The 17412-nt window shown below is 37.3% G+C and overlaps 1 protein-coding gene across 8 annotated transcripts in view; it reads left to right on the top strand.

Annotated features, from left to right (window-relative positions):
- Positions 1-17412, top strand: part of FRYL (FRY like transcription coactivator) — a 300849-nt gene that overhangs the window by 228826 nt on the left and 54611 nt on the right. For all 8 annotated transcript variants that reach the window (XM_067735911.1, XM_067735913.1, XM_067735912.1 and 5 more), the window contains 12 exons: positions 923-1095; positions 2619-2779; positions 3333-3443; positions 4267-4421; positions 4734-4833; positions 5959-6127; positions 9225-9484; positions 9855-9995; positions 12968-13136; positions 15227-15311; positions 15841-15953; positions 16915-17065. In XM_067735911.1, coding sequence (XP_067592012.1) covers positions 923-1095; positions 2619-2779; positions 3333-3443; positions 4267-4421; positions 4734-4833; positions 5959-6127; positions 9225-9484; positions 9855-9995; positions 12968-13136; positions 15227-15311; positions 15841-15953; positions 16915-17065 — 1788 coding nt within the window. The remainder of the gene's footprint in view (positions 1-922; positions 1096-2618; positions 2780-3332; positions 3444-4266; positions 4422-4733; positions 4834-5958; positions 6128-9224; positions 9485-9854; positions 9996-12967; positions 13137-15226; positions 15312-15840; positions 15954-16914; positions 17066-17412) is intronic.

The raw sequence follows: 17412 nt of genomic DNA, 5'->3' as shown, positions 1-17412 counted from the left end.
AGAGTGAATACATTCAACATATTTTTATTGTTGTAGACTGATAGTTTTAATATGCTCTAGTACCATTGTTGCTTCTTTCTCTTATTTTCATGGCTGTAGGATATTTATAAAAAACTATTCGCAGCTATGAAAAGCATATTTAAAGTCATACATTCTAGAGGTATTTTTCAAATATAACAAGGAGAAGTTAAGCAAATTACTAAAATGCTCTGAAGTAGCTACTGGTCATGTGCTTAATAACTGATGGAATAAGACTGGAATCCAGGACTTGTGACTCTAACCAAACGATCCCTTTGCAGCCAGTAGGCTTCAGGCCCGGGACCTTGGCCTCAAAGAGAATCTTACTGTAGAGATTCTTGGGGCAACTCCCAAAGTCTAAAGAGAAGATTTGAAAACCAGCTCTCTTACTTGAATTCTCTTAAATTTTTGTATCCCCGGTAATACCTATGCCAGAATCTTGCTGAGAATAAGTACCTAATGGATATTTGATTGATTATGTTAAAGGTATAATATGAAAATGCGGGGCAACTATGCGAACATATAGAATTAGTCTTTCCTCTCTCTACCTTCTAAACTGATCCTCCCTACCCCATGTGTCTCCGTATTTCTTTATTTTAAAAAGCAGTATATTTTGATGGAGAGAAAATAACATTTAGCACTCACAATAGGTGATTGAAGTTGGGTATGGAATTGAATAATGTCAATTACATTTGCAGTTCCTTGATTATGAAGCACCATGTATTTTTATATTTCAGTAAGCCAAAATCTTGTTCATTCAATTTTTTTATAAGTTGCACAGTGCTACGACTATGCAAATTTTAATATATATTATTCTGATTTTGATTATTAGGAATTTATTTTGACTTAAATTATAATTTAAAATCACATTTTCTTTACCATGTATTTCCTTTAATATTTTCAGTGCAAGCGGCGGCCTTGATAGTGAAACACATTTCCTCAACAACACTTTATTGGAATATGTAGATTTAACTAGACAACTCCTGGAAGCAGAAAATGAAAAAGACTCTGACACCCTGAAGGATATACGATGCCATTTTAGTGCCTTAGTGGCGAATATCATTCAGAATGTTCCAGGTACGATTTTTTAGCTCCTCAAACCACTAATGAATATTAAGAGACCATCGTATTATTTTCTCCCACTGAGGTTTTGTAATCTATGTTGACGAGCAACTTGTGAACATATGAAAAATATGTCAGGGTAACACGGATAGCAAGAATTTGTTTTACCTTTGAATTAGTATCAATGACTAGAAATCAAAAAGCAACCCAACATAGGTTTTCAACGACAGTCAAGACACTAACAAAAATTTGAAGAAATCAGTAGAATAAACTCTTTGGACAAACTTGTTCCAGACACAATGAGCGAAGAGCATAATGCTCCAAGTGGTATTTGAGAATAGAATTAACAAGATACATTTGACTAATGGGAGAAGGGTATAGGCACAGAAGTAGAGTATAATAAGGATACAGTGTGACTCATGATTCGTTTAACAGATGTGTGCCTATTATTGAACACATACTACGTGCCAGGTACTGGTTGAGGCAGCAGGAAGATTACTATATGCAATTGCATTTTAAAAAGTCATAAATACTTTACAAGTGTAAAAATGTGGTTATAGCTTTTGATATAAAATGTAAATACAAATGTTTCTTTTTCTTTCTATGAAAGAATTAAAGTTACTTTGTTACCTTAAAAAGTATATGCAAATAGTTGACTTTTAAAGTAAGATAATGGTTGTATTTTATAGGAGGGTCCTGTAAGCACTTCTTTAGATACATTAATTTCAAGTGCAGAAAACCTATTTTGAACTGTAGGGGCAAATGATGCTATATAGAGGAAAAGAGCCTTTCTTTCCTCTAAATTTTTTGATCTGAATTCAGCTCACTGATGTAAAGATGTAATTTAGTCCATTACTCAACACTTGTCTGCAACTTCCACATTGGTTCATTACGGTACTATTGAGTTTCTTCAACAAGAACGGATGCAGAGAACTTGTAGAATAGATTTTTAAAGTGGAAAGAATCCTTGGAAATCATCTAAACCAGCAGCAAAGGGCAGCAGAATGGGTTTGGACTCCAGGCCTCACACTTTACTACAAGTAGATCAGCTCCCCTGTTGTCAGTTATGTATATCAAGATTCCATGTAATGATCCTTTTATAGCTGAAAAGAGCTTATATGGTCCAAAGCCCTCTCTTACCAATGAACCAAGATCCAGAAGTATGTTATGTTAATGTTTCGGCAAGGTTACCATGTAGCCAGCAACAGCCCATGGAGAAGCAGGGTCCCGACTCTCAGCTCTGTGCCAGCCTTCAGGCAGCATTGTGACTGCCGTGGAATTCTGCTTGCCAAGATGCCGTATTTCATATAACGCTGCATCTCACATAACACTGCACTACATGATGACATGCACTGCAACTTTATTCCTGTTATTTGCATATATATAAATAATTTCTGTTACTCTGGAGGTTTGCAGTAGGTTAAAATGAAAGCTTTTGCTTTCTTCTTTTTATAATATATATTCAGTAACAGAGTTGACATGCATATTAAGGAAAAAAGAAATGGAAATAATTTTTTCTACCTATTTTTTATTTACAGTACACCAGAGAAGAAGTATTTTTCCTCAACAGAGCCTTCGTCACAGTCTGTTTATGCTGTTCAGTCACTGGGCAGGTCCTTTTAGCATCATGTTTACGCCCTTGGACAGATACAGTGATAGAAATATGCAAATTAACAGACATCAGTACTGTGCACTAAAGGTATTTACCTAGAAATCTGATTTCTTTTTTCTTATGTTAAGAGTGGAGTTAAATTTTTTTGTCTCTCAGTGCCTGGTGTTATAAAACGGATAGGGATTTCTTCAGAGTACCTGAGAGAATATACATTTGCCTGCTGTATTCAAACATTTATACTGTAGGTTTATTTAAATGTACAAAATACAATGCAGAAAAGTTCCAGAATCTACCAAAATTGGGAGCCATTCTCTTAAAGAACTGAGGATTGCCTCAAAGGAATAACTATTTTTTTCCTACTTAAGTACTTACTCTTGGTCTTTTTTTTTTTTTTTTTTTTCCTCTTCTCCTCAAATACTGTTCAAACTCCATGTCTTATCTGGTATCACGATATTTTCATACTACTCATAGTAAATTTCTTCATTTCAAAAGTTACTATTTTGCTTTTCTTTATAAAGAAAAAAATTAACGATATTGTGGCTACATAAGCATGAGTAAAATATCCTGCCTCTTCTCATTAAGCAACCAACATTTAACCTCTTAAATGTTTTAAATGTAATTCTAATATTATTGTTTGAAGGCTATGTCTGCTGTACTATGTTGTGGCCCTGTTGCAGATAATGTAGGACTTTCATCAGATGGATATTTGTACAAATGGTTGGATAACATTTTGGACTCTCTGGACAAAAAGGTACTTATGACAGTTCCCTTAAAATTCTATAATCAATTGTCATTGCAGTATTTAGAGTTATCGTATGGCCCACTGAACATATCTTTTTAACATAAGCTAGGTTAGAATTACAGGCAAAAAAATATATTATGTAAAATTAAATAGGATACCATAAACTACGAGATTTGTAATTCTTATTTAGTACTCATTTGAATAATTTTAATTTCCCTTTTATATTATAGGATTAATACAGTAGTGTGTGTATATATATCACAATAGAGTTCTGAGTCAATAAAAGAATATTAATTGTGGAATACATTGAGCTCCATGGAAAAATACGTTGTTTGCTATGTTTAGTTGAATTTTTTTTGACCACTCTCCAATTAATCATTCTTTCTTGACTTCCTTACTCTCATTCTGTACACACACAGACTTCACAGTTTAAAATAGGACTTAACATTTTTTCCCCTCAAAATAATTTTTCTACTGGGTTATCAAAAACAAGAATAAAGCTTGATAAAAATAACTGGAGAGGTTAATAAATCACTCTCCTGAAAGCACTTAATCACTGTTCATATTCATCAACCACCTCCGGGGCTCTGCTGGAGAAGAGAATTGTACTTCTAAGAGTCTTATATAAAAAGCAGGAGACCAAGCATAATTTTTCCACGTTGGTTTTTCTGCTGGCTGAATAAAATGAGAAAGAGTTGAACAAAAGGAGGCTTGAGTTTCGTGATTCAATACAGTGACTATATGCACTATATTATTTTAATTAAAATATAGAGGAGTAGATGAATAATATATCCCTTTCTCTGTTCTGGGCAATTTTGTAACCTTTACTTAGGTTCATCAGTTGGGCTGTGAAGCAGTTACATTACTGCTGGAGCTGAACCCGGATCAGAGCAACCTGATGTACTGGGCTGTGGATCGCTGTTACACTGGTTCCAAGAGAGTGGCAGCTGGCTGCTTTAAAGCCATAGCTAATGTATTCCAGAACAGGTACTCTAGATACTACTGTCTTTCATATTTTATTTAGCTTTCCTTAAAAAAGAAAACCTGTCCTTTTGAACTCAGAAATAATAATGAACCAGTACTTTCTTTCCTTAAGTGCTAACAAAATTTAACCAAATACGGATAATGATCCCCATGCATCTGTTGTACCTAATTGCCTTAAAAACAAAAACAAAAACACGCAGTCATCTCATAGGCTTAGCAGCTGCATGCCTGTAGCCTTCCCTTTATATCATGTTTATTAACTGGTGTGAAAGCCTCTAAACGTTATTTTACCTAACATGTACAATTTGTCCCTAGGGATTATCAGTGTGAGACGGTGATGCTCCTCAATCTGATACTGTTTAAAGCCGCTGATTCTTCTCGAAGTATCTATGAAGTTGCTATGCAACTTTTACAGGTTTGTAAACAAACGTTAATTAAAATATATTTTTGCTCGGGATTTAATGAAGCATAATAATCTGTTCTTGCCTTGAAAGTATGCTAACATTCAGCTCTATTTTTAATAGTGGGGTATGGTGTTAATTCCTGATTACCATTAGAAATAGAAGAGTAAAATAATATGGGTCATTTAAGTCTATAAATCATGCAAACTACTCAGAAGTGTCCTGTAGGGGATTATGTATGATACCCTTCCCCTTCCCGCAGCCCCCCTTCCGCTCACCTGTGTGTGCCTCTCTGTGTGTGTGTGTGTGTGTGTGTGTGTGTGTGTGTGTGTGTGTGTGTGTGAGTACTTATAAAAACTGAGTGGTTAAGGCCTATGTGTGCATTTAACTATTTCTGTTCAGATAAGAATAATGCGAATCAAATTTTTTTTTTGAAAATCAAGTGAAAAGTAATTAGCTCTTTTATAATAACCTTTTATAATATTTCTTTATTAGACTGAGGAAAATAACCTAGAAAGTTAACTTATCAAGTGTGGATATATGATTATATCCATTGATAATGGGGTGTGGTTCTTCACTCTTAACCAAGGGTTAAGAATGGGATTCAGGGAGATGCACATTTTTCCAAAGGGTTTGAAGTGGTATTGAGGCTGGTAGGGACCATCTTAGGAATTATACCCTAATGTTTTTATTAATTAAGAAGAAAGTTGAGTAGTGTAGCTCTTTGTATAGTGTAATGTCAAAAGAATTTTTAGCTTACATTCCATATTTAATCTGTTATTAAACAAGATAGGTTTGAAGAATTTTTTTTCAAGTATACATGTTTTTATACAGTCATAGTTTTGAATTGGAAAAGTGGTAAATCTTCTTTAAGTAATTGTATATTAAGTTGCTGAAGTTATTTTCAAACTATGCTACTGGCATTCAACAAAGGGAATGTAAAGGCTTGTAAAGAGTTACAGATCTTTTGCAAACGTTTCTTGGAATTAGAAATTAGCACCTGAAAAACTTTACAACATATATAACTATATAACTTTTAAACTGGAATATTGCTTGGGAGAAGATTTTATATTTTTCATTATAGCTGAAATTTAGAGGACCCATAAAATCTTAAATCAATGGAGTGTACATTCTTGTAGATCCTGGAACCGAAGATGTTTCGCTATGCTCACAAATTGGAGGTTCAGAGAACAGATGGAGTACTCAGCCAGCTGTCTCCTCTGCCGCATCTGTATTCTGTTTCATATTATCAGTTGTCCGAAGAACTAGCAAGGGCATATCCTGAGCTAACTCTCGCCATATTCTCAGGTATGATCATTGAACTGGTTAATAGTTTTTCTTTAGCAACCATTTTGAGAAAAACTACTTTTAGGAAATTTAAATATATGAAATTTGAGGTTGAATCAAAACCAAACGTGTCTTTATATAAGATAATCTTTTTTCTTTCGTATGAACTCTTAACACTTACCTACCATGATATTGAGATTGCTTATTAAAAATCTCTGCAGGGATTCTAACTTTGGCCTCCATTCTCCACCTCAACCCAGCTTTAAAAAAAGAAAGGTAGAAGGGGGCTTCACAGGCAATTGAAGAGTATTTCTTTAGTAGACATAGAACTTCCTGAATCTTCTGGTATGCAGTTTATCTTGTGTATTGGTCTGTGTTTAATAATAAAAATAGACAGGGATAGAGATACAAGTTTCTTTCTATAAGTAAAAGCTCTAATCTTAGGGAAAGGTCCTGCACTGCCTTAAGCAAAACTATTGCTAGGAACCCACTTTGCATTCTGGTCCAGTTTCCTTTCCTTCTGGGCCAACAGATATTCTTGGCAGGAGTTTTGAAAACATCAGGGCTGTGTCAGGCAAGATGTCCTGTATATCTGGGCCTCCCAGGATTTAGATTTAAGATAATTTGGGGGTTCATCCAGCTTAACCTCTGTCCAGTGAGCACACTATTGCAGATGCCCCCATAGTGCTTTATCCTTTAACTGAAAAGTTTTAATTATAATATTTACAAAAGACATTCAGCTAGTTTTTCTGCTCTTCATCTGCAACAAGATCTTGTTCTAATCCAAGTACTAGAAATGCACCAAAATTGGCGTGCAGGGAATAACACAGTTCTTAAGTGGATCCTTTCCTTCATTTGGGCTCAAGGCATAGAAGCCTTGGCCTTCTTTGCACATCTTTCCACAGTACCTATTTTAGTGTTGGAGATAGTTTGATTCCCATCCCTAACTGACCTGAGTGGGGAAAAAACAACTTCAGTTCTCCTAACATTCAGTTTTTAAAGCAGCTCACGTGTTTGGTTTGCACTGATAAATGGCAGCAGTCAAGCCCCTTCCTTTTTCCCGGCTCCCACAGTCCTGATAGCCCTTTCAAGATGGACATGGATGGTCATCAACGCAAAGTAGTAACCACCGTCAACACTAATTTTGCTGCTGCTGGGCTTCTTCTGGAGGCTCCAGCACAGAAAACAGAGGAGTCCTCTGGGTCTCAGAGTTCATGAAATTGGTCAGGATGGCAGTGGGTGTTGCCATGGCCCCGGCTGCTCTATGCACTTACAACCCCCTGGCCAGGATCTCTTCATTCAGCTACTTTCAGAGCTCCAGGTCTAATATTTCATACTCACGGCAATAACATTGACCCATTAACAGAAGGGCTTCTTGTAAAAAGTTAGAATTGAGCATAAATATGTGCAAGGCACTGGACTGAGCAGTTCACTGGTCCTATGTTGAATGTGCACAATAACTCCATGATGCAGCTGCTTTTGTTACCTTCTTACAGAATAATCAATTGAGGATCAGAGGTTGACAGGTTGGCCCTAGGTCAACCTGTAGGTATGTGGCAGAGCTGGGATTCAAACCCAGGTGTGTGTGATTCCAGAGCCAAGTTCCAAATCACTATGCTTCCATATTTATTCCTTCTGATGAGTAAATAGGTATAAGACCTAGTGGGCAAAACGGGACTTGAGGAGAAAGAAGGTTTGTACTTAAAGTGATTTATGGAAATTAAATAGCATATAAAAACTCACAGGCTTTGGAATCAACCTTGTATTTGAATCCTCTGCCACTTGATCATTGACCTTGGGCAAGTTACTTGGACTGTCCACCACACAGGTTTGTCATGAGCATTAAATGAGATGAATGTTAAAGCAATAGGCACATCATAGGCGTCTCCCCTAGATAAAACCGAAATATGTGAGATTTTTCATGGGTCACTTTAAATTAATCCATGTATAAAGATTGTCTTTTATAATTACATTTATTTATTTATTTGGTAAAAAGCATACATAGTAAAATTTACCATATTAATCATTTTAACTGTACAGTTCAGTAGTGTTAAATATATTTACATTGTTATGAAACAGATCTCCAGAAATGTTTCATCCTGCAGAACTGAAACTTTATACCTAGTAAACAGTAACCACCCTTTTCCTGAACTTCCCCCAGCTCCTGGTAACCACCATTCTGCTTTCTATTTCTATGAATTTGACTATGTTAGATACATCACATAAGTAGAATCACACAGCATTTGTGGCTTTATGACTAGCTTATTTTACTTAGCATAATGTCCTCAAGCATTCGTCCATATTGTACCACATAACAGGATTTCTTTCCTTTTTAAAGCTGCAGAGTATTCTATTATATGTATATACCACATTTTGTTTATCCATTTATCAATGGACATTTGGAGTGCTTCCACTTCTTGGCCACTGTAAATAGTGCTGCTATGAACGTGGTTGTGCAAATATCTCTTCAAGACCCTGCTTGCAATTCTTTTGGATACATGCTCAGAAATGGAATTACTAGCTCATATGATAGTTCTGTTTTTAATTTTTTGAGGAGCTCTTATGCTGTTTTCATAGCAGTTGCACCATTTTACAATCTCACCCATAGTGTGCAGACATTTGTTTTTCTTAACCGCCAGAGATATTTTATATAAAAGCTAAGTGTGCGGGCTTCCCTGGTGGCGCAGTGGTTGAGAGTCCGCCTGCCAATGCAGGGGACACGGGTTCGTGCCCCGGTCCAGGAGGATCCCACATGCCGCGGAGCGGCTGGGCCCGTGAGCCATGACCGCTGAGCCTGCGCGTCTGGAGCCTGTGCTCCGCAACGGGAGAGGCCACAACAGTGAGAGGCCCGCGTACCGCAAAAAAAAAAAAAAAAAAAAAAAAAAGCTAAGTGTGTGATATATGTTAGCGGCTATCTTTTCTTTATGATGTCATCAATGGCAAATTCATTAAAAGGAGAAACAGTGCTCATAATTCTTAAATGTAATGAATAAAATCTGGCTTGCTGTTTTTTAAGAATTAAAAAGTTAAATTTAAAAATTAAATTTAAATTCATTATAAGTCAAAGGAAACCACAATTACATCAGTCGTTCCCTCTTTGACTTGTTCTTAATTACAGAGATAAGCCAGAGAATTCAGACAGCTCACCCTTCTGGGAGGCAAGTAATGCTGCACTACCTGTTACCGTGGATGAACAACATCGAGTTGGTGGATTTAAAACCGTTGCCCACAGCAAGGCGACATGATGAAGATGAAGATGATTCCTTAAAAGACCGAGAACTTATGGTGACCAGCCGGCGCTGGTTACGAGGAGAAGGCTGGGGATCCCCACAAGCCACTGCCATGGTTTTGAATAATCTGATGTACATGACAGCAAAGGTAACGTGGTTTTTGTATTTGCAGTTGCTGGACAGAATTACCAAGTTAGGAGTAAACAGGTTAGAAACAGACAAAGAGATTAGATAATCCTGTGGTAACCAAACAAGTATGTGTTATCAGTAAGTTCCTTTCTTTAAAAAACTTCTCATTAGATATAAAATGTCTTCTTTTTGGTTGGGGGGAGCTAAAATCATATGTGCTTAATGATACTTGGGTTCAGATTTGTTGAAAGAAATGATGGTTCCTCTAAAGTGTGGAAAAGATTAAAGCTGTCTGTCAAAGCGTTATTTTCTATTATTTCATGACATGGCAAGTTTGATATTGAAAAGACAGCCGTTACTAAAGTGTCTGCTGTGTTTTCTGCCTCTAGTATGGTGATGAGCTGGCCTGGTCGGAGGTGGAGAATGTGTGGACCACACTCGCAGATGGCTGGCCAAAAAACCTGAAAATAATTTTGCACTTTTTGATCAGCATTTGTGGAGTGAATAGTGAACCAAGCCTCTTGCCTTACGTATGTGTTCAAGTTCATTTACTTTTTATTTATTTTTTTAATATATATATTTACCCAGTGTCTTGTGATGTCAGAGTCTGGGCAGCAGTAGACCAGCAGAGGCAAAGCAGGGGCCAAGATGAGGCAAATCAGGAAATAGCACATGGATTTATCCATTGATTCATTTAACACGTATCATCTGGCTTTACTACAGGCTAGGTGTTCTTCTAGGTTCTGATGGATGCTACAGATTTTATTCTTTGAACCTATACCTAATTTATTTAATGAATAAATCAGTAGTAAAGTGCAGTCATGGTAAGGGCTACAAAGGAAAATTGCAGAGTCCTGAGAGTGGATAACTTTGGAATCACCACCGTCTGGGAGGATTAGAGATGATACTGGAGAGAAAGTGATATGGAAGTGGAGAGATGTTAGTAGTTTTTCCTATCAGGAGCTGGCATTGGGATATTGGAGCAGGATGGGAAGTGAGAGCTCAGTGCTTATGGAATCGTGCCGTAAGGCTTCTAGAAGCAAGGAAAAGCATGATAAGAGATATACAGTGAAGAATATGTCTTTGCCTTCTAGAGGGAAAGCAATACTTAAATCTGCTCAGGTTAAGAGAACAGCGTGAAACTATCAAACATGAAGGTTAAACTGAATATACACGCATGCACGCAAACACACACGTGTATATGTAGATATAGCTATCAGTGACATGGTAGCATCTCCTTAAAGTATGTCCACAGAAGACTAGCTCTGCAGAATGTTGCTCTGAAAGTTCTTATGGATCCTACTTTAAACGAACCAGTTAACTTGAATCCTGAAAGCACTGTTCTGAAGGCACGTCACAAGATTAACCTTCAGTGAGAAGCACTTAGAGAAAGGTGGGTGTTTGGTTCCAAACAACACCATCACACATTACCTCTTGACCTCACGTCCTAATACTCTCCCTCAGACCCCCTGCCCTTGAGCCACGCTGACTCCGCTCGCTGTCCTGCTTTCACACCAGGCATCCCGCCCGGGGGCCTTGGTACTTACTTTCCTCTCTCTCCCAGACAGCCACATTGCTCACTGCTGCACCTCCTTCAGACGTTTCCTCAAATGTCAGTTCTCACTTGATACTTTTGCTGGTCATCTTGTCTAAAACTGCAAATGCCCTGCCCCCCACCCGTACGCTCTTCTTTTCCTTTCCCTGTTTCATTGATTTTCCTAGCACTTATCATCAAACTTGTTATATATTTTACCTCTTTGGCTCATAACTTTTGCCTCAGTCAGTCCAGTGGATTGTCAGCTCCTTAAGAGCAGGAATTTTGGTCTGCTTAGTTCATTGCCTTCTTGCCAGAGCCTGGACTAGTGCCTGACACACAGAATCTTCCCCTTAATCAGACGAATGAATGAGTGAGTCGGGGTTGGCACTAGAAACAGGCATGAAGCTATAATTCTAAGAAGCCAAGATGAAGTTCATTCAGGGCATAGCCATTTGCCAGAAGTTTTAAAAGAGCTACTTTTAATGACAATAATAATAATTTCTTAATTGTCGTTTCTTAAGCACTACTTAGAGGCCAGGCACGGTATAAGCACTTCATCTCCATTACTTAATTTCCGGAAGAAATCTATGGCCTTGCTAAGATTACTGCAGTTTTACAGATGAATAAAATAAGGTAGAAAGAAGAGTAATTTCCTCAAAGCCGCACAGCCATTTAGCTCTGTCTTCATGGAGCTGGAATTCCAACCCAGAGCTGTTGGTGAAAAGTCAGTGAAAGCTTCTTGGACAGGCAGTGAAGCTGGAGCGGGGATGGGGCTTGAAGACCTGACAGGATTAGAGTCAGGAGTGTCAACTCAGATGACCTGGGTCAGAGCAAAGGCACAGAGGAAGAAACATACTTGACGTTTCCTGGGTCAGAGGAGACTGGACTTGGGAACAGAGAATTAGCAAATAGTTAGAACAGCTCGGAGAGCTCAAGAGCTGTGTGGAGGACGGTCAGTTATCATTAGGGAGCTGTATCAGATTTTTGGTATGATGTGATAAAGCATGTTGTAAGATTTGTCTGGGGGTCATCTAATAAGACAGAGCTTCTCACGTGTCTGTATGCACGTGAGTCGTCTGGGGATCTTGTTCTGGTTCTGAGTCTGGAGGTGAGGGTGAGGCCTGAGATTCTGTATTTCTAGCAAGCTCAGATGACGCTGCATCTTCTGCGAGGGCCTCATTTTGAGTAGTAAGGATTAAAGTAGAGACAAAAAAGAGAGATCAGCCCATTTCAATAATACATATTACTAAAATATACCTATAAAGCATACTACTGAAAAGTTTTTTTCAGTTATTTAACTCGTACTGTGTACTAGGGCTTTTTAAAGTGCTTTATAAATTTTAATTTACTTAATCCTAACAACCCTATGAAGTAGGTGACATTGTCCCTAATTGCAGAAGAGAAAACTGAGGGGAACTTTCCAGATCGCCTAGCTAGTAAAAGTTACATCTGCACTCCAATCCAGACTGTGTCGTTGGAGTTCTAGATTCTCACTCTTAGTCAACACTCTATACTGCTGGTTGAATATAGAGAACGGGGAAGGCAGAATAAATGATGAATCCTGGGTTTGAAGGCTGGCTGAATAAAAATATGAGGAAAATCTTAGGATGATATTAATTGAAAGTTTCCATTGAAAGAGAAACTGATTTAAAGAAAGGCAAGTTATCTTTTGCTTTTCTAAGAAAACCCCAGAAAGGTAAAGGAAGTAGATAACTTTATGGACACCATTAAACAATACATTTAGGTCATCCTAATTAGATATAATGTTGAGGGTTAGAGGGAAGATAGAACAGTACTTATAAAGCTGATTAATATCTGATTGCTAATCAGTGTCTATTCAAATTAAGATTGTGCTTATTCATCTACCACTTAAAGTTGAACTTACTCTGATAAAATTTGTCTCAACACAAGTTTGTGAGATAAAAATTGTGCTTTTTCTTTTCCAAACAATTTCTTTTGTGACAGGTGAAGAAAGTTATTGTATATTTAGGTAGAGACAAAACAATGCAGTTGCTAGAAGAACTGGTGAGTGAACTACAGCTGACCGACCCTGTCAGTTCAGGCGTCACTCACATGGATAATCCCCCATATTACCGCATCACTTCCAGCTATAAAATCCCTTCTGTCACCTCAGGTGAGACGTCATTTAAAACTGACTACTTTGTATAAAAAGAGAAGCTTTCCATAACTGTTCATTTTAGCAAGCGTTTGCTTTAAATATCATCATAAAGAAAACAAGCAAACATGAATCATATATCTAATTAACCGGACAAAACTTTGTAAATCCTCATATGAGTAAACAAGTTTGACAGTGTAAGGATTCGTAATGTGATAAAGGGAAACATACTTACATACTTATTTAGAACTGGAATATACATTTATATATCTCTATACAACAAATGCTTTTTTAAAATGACTATAATTAGTATGTAAATATAGAAAATGCTCACTTATTGAAAATTACTGTGTAATTTCATATTATAACTATTTGGGCATATATTATACATAGTATCCAATCACATGAGGTATATACTTTTATGTATACCCATATACTTATAGTTATTGTAATATTTCGAGTTGAAGAAACTACATTGCTGTGGGAATAACTTTCATTGAAAATATAATATCTGGGCTATTGTAGGTTAAATTTCTATGAATTTCTTTGCCATTCAGTTTATATTAAATGTTTTTGTGATGTTAATAACATTGTATAATTAGAAATCTCTCATACTATATAATTTATTTTTGTCATCTATTTCCATCTTTTTGTTATACTTTCCAAGAGGTTTCTAATAATGCTTCTATTGAATTTTTCATATCTGCTAGAATGTTTTTAATTCCAAAGAGAGGTTTTTTTAATTAGAATATTCTTAGGAGCGTCCTATTCATGTTTCATGGTTGGACTGTCTTCTGTATATTTGATAAAATTTTCTACCAGTGAAAGTTCCTATTTTCTTTATAATAGTTCCTTATTTTATAATAAGTTCCTATTTTCTTTCTGTGTTTTTGTTTTGGTTTGTCTTAGTAAAAGCTTTCCTCAAAAGCCTACCAATTCTGGATCTGTCTTTTCATAAACAGTTCACTTAACAGGCATATTAAAAAGTTGATTGGGTGTTCTGTAGGTATATGTGGAACTTATTTTGTCCTTTGTTGTATGACGATTTCGTCGATAGAAGTATACATAGGTCTTTTCTCTTGCAGTAATCAGATTCCCCAGAGAAAACTCTTCTAGTCCACTGCCTAGAGTAGAAGGTGTAGGGGTGTGTGTGTGTGTGTGTGTGTGTGTGTGTGTGTGTGTGTGTGTGTGTGTGTGTGTGTGTGTGTGTGTGTGTGTACCAATACATATAGTCCATACATACACACACTTGCACAGTCTTCAAGCCTTCTGGTAGCCCAGTGGTGTAAGAAGGTTGCCGGGGGATCCAATGGCAAATTTATGTATGTATGTATGTATGTTTTCACTTAGTCTTCGTATCCTCAGTAAAGTACTTCCTCCTTCACCTGTATGTGGTGTGCCCTAGTCCAGAAATCCTCTGATTTACTCACATCAGAAGAGACTTCTGGAAGTGAGGAGAGAGAGCTACCCAGTTACAGGAGGCAGAGGGGTAGATCTTGGGAACCAGCTACTTATGAAAGAGATTTTCAACCATTCTTGCCTTTTTTTTTTTTTTTTTTTGCGGTACGCGGGCCTCTCACTGTTGTGGCCTCTCCCGTTGCGGAGCACAGGCTCCAGATGCGCCGGCTGAGAGGCCATGGCTCACGGGCCCAGCCGCTCTGCGGCATGTGGGATCTTCCCAGACCGGGGCATGAACCCATGTCCCCTGCATCGGCAGGCGGACTCTCAACCACTGCACTACCAGGGGAGCCCCATTCTTGCCTTTTTTAGCACCTCCTTCAACCCCTACTTCCAGAGGTACTTGAAGCCACTAATTCCTGACCTTTTGGACGTTCAGCAGTATAGATACGGAAGCTTCTTGTTTCCTCCACTAACAGCTCTGGATTCAGCCTTCTTAACACTTGATTACTTCCTGTCCATTTGTTTTCCAGTATCCATAATTTTGTTGCTGTGTCTCCTTACCCTCTTGGTCGTTAAGAGTACATTCCTTTTTAAAAATCACCTTCTCATTTTAGTGGAGTTTTGACATCTATAATTTGAAATCTTTTGTTCTTATTGAGCTATCCTAGGTTTTAAATTCATAGATACTGTTTTGTCTATGATTACAGGAACTACTTCTAGTAGCAATACAATGGTAGCTCCCATGGACGGCAATCCCGATAATAAGCCCATAAAAGAGAATATTGAAGAGAGGTAAGTACTTCTCTGTTCTTCATTAGCCTGTCAGTTTGACGTATGCAGATTATCATCAGCATAAATGATAATTTCTGCATTGGAATGTATATTTCATTGTGTTAAAATTCTAGTGAGGAAATATATTTCCATATTGGAAATTTTCCTCATTGACTATTTTAACATTAAAGATGCTGGCATGCTAGATTTTTTAATATGCACTAATGGATGAATAGGTAGAGTATGGTCAGTCACTTTTTGTGTGGCTACATTTTTAAACTTTTCTAAATGGATATTTACTCTGCCTGTTTTATATGGAATAGGTTTCATCAGCACATTATTATCACAACAATTTAAGAAAAATCTTCAGGTAGAAATAATTGACTTCAAAGCTTAAGCTTTTGAATTGTAATGTGGAAATTAATATATATGTCATAGTAAACTTTAGTATTTTGTGTACTGTGTTCTTTTTTAAGCAAAGAAAGTGAAACATAAAGTACAAATACCACTTTACCATGAACTGTGACTAACTCAGTGATCATTCTCATAGCTATGTGCACCTAGACATCTACAGTGGACTAAACAGTCATTTAAATCGTCAACATCACAGACTAGAATCTCGATACAGTAGCAGCTCTGGAGGATCTTATGAAGAAGAAAAAAGTAATACATTCCAAATGTTTTTTTTTTAATAACTGCGATGGCAAGGTGTACTATCATTATATTAATGTTAATAAATATATTCTTCCCAGAAGTTGTTTTTAAGAAGGGTATTTAACTGCCACTAGTGGTGTTCCAACATAATGTGAAATGTCTTGATTTTAAGAAGCAACGTAAGTGGGGGAAATATGTTTCAAAAGCACAGGTTCCCTGTAGGTAAATCAAAAGGAACATAAGAATTCGTTCTCAAGAAGCATCATAGAACAGACATTGACCAACAGGCTGCTTTTTTGAACAGATTTGAACTTGCGTGGGATTCACGTTTTACTAAAACGTTCTCCCTTGCAATTGCAAAATGAATAATGTGTCCGAGTCTCATTATAACACTAAGGTAGGGTAGAATAGAAGCACAAGCCTTCAGACTGGAAGGGACCCTGAAGATGATCTGGTCCAATCTCCTCATTTTGCACACGATGGAACTGAGGCCCAGAGAGGTTAAGTGACTTACCCATGTCACACAGAACTCACATTTCCTGATGGCCTTTCTTACTGCACCCTGCAGCCCCACTGTGGTAGAGCAGATTTCCTTTGAAGATGGGTTTGTACTGGCCCTATCTCAGGAAATTTAGAACTGAGTAACTTACCAGAAGGCCCTTGTTACAAGGCAGCTTTACCCATAATGCGGTCTCATAGCTTGGACATCAATTGTGGAATCATGATGAAGTGTTCGTGTAGTTTTGCTTTGATTTAAAGGATGGAACCTGAATTGATATCTCTTTTCTCTCTCTGATTTGCTTAATCTGATAAGATTTGTACCCATGTCTACCTAGCAAACATATGTCCAAATAGTGGGAAATTCTTTTTATCACTTTCCAGTGCTATAAATAGTTGGTGTTTTACTAGAGTTTGCTTATATTGGCGGAAAGTAGATGGTGTAGACAATGAGATCATTTTATTTTGATAGGTGATTCAATGCCACTTTATTCTAATTGGCGACTGAAAGTGATGGAGCATAATCAAGGAGAGCCACTACCCTTCCCACCAGCTGGAGGCTGCTGGTCACCACTGGTGGATTACTTGCCTGAAACGTCATCACCTGGATTACCTCTTCACAGGTGGACCACAGTGTCATTCCTATTTCATATGAGCCAAACCACTGTTTAACACTTCCAGCTTTCTTTACGCTGACAACACAAAACATGAGAAACCTTCTTTCTTTTGATACTGCAACAAATTCGATCCGTGCGTTTAGATTTTAAGAAATCTAAAAACTCACACTTCTCACTGTTTACAATTAGTATTACTAAATCTAATTCTGCTGCTGCTGCTTTTCTGGGTGTCTGGCATAGTTACTTGACCTTTCTGGGACCCAGTTACTACATCTGAAAAATATTATTTTCCGGTAGTAGGCAGTATTATTTTGAATTGAGTTAAGCTGATTTCTATTTAGCAAAAATCACAA

Source organism: Pseudorca crassidens, chromosome 4 (assembly GCF_039906515.1).
Source record: "Pseudorca crassidens isolate mPseCra1 chromosome 4, mPseCra1.hap1, whole genome shotgun sequence".
Taxonomy (NCBI): domain Eukaryota; kingdom Metazoa; phylum Chordata; class Mammalia; order Artiodactyla; family Delphinidae; genus Pseudorca; species Pseudorca crassidens.
This window is presented reverse-complemented; position numbering and strand designations above follow the sequence as displayed.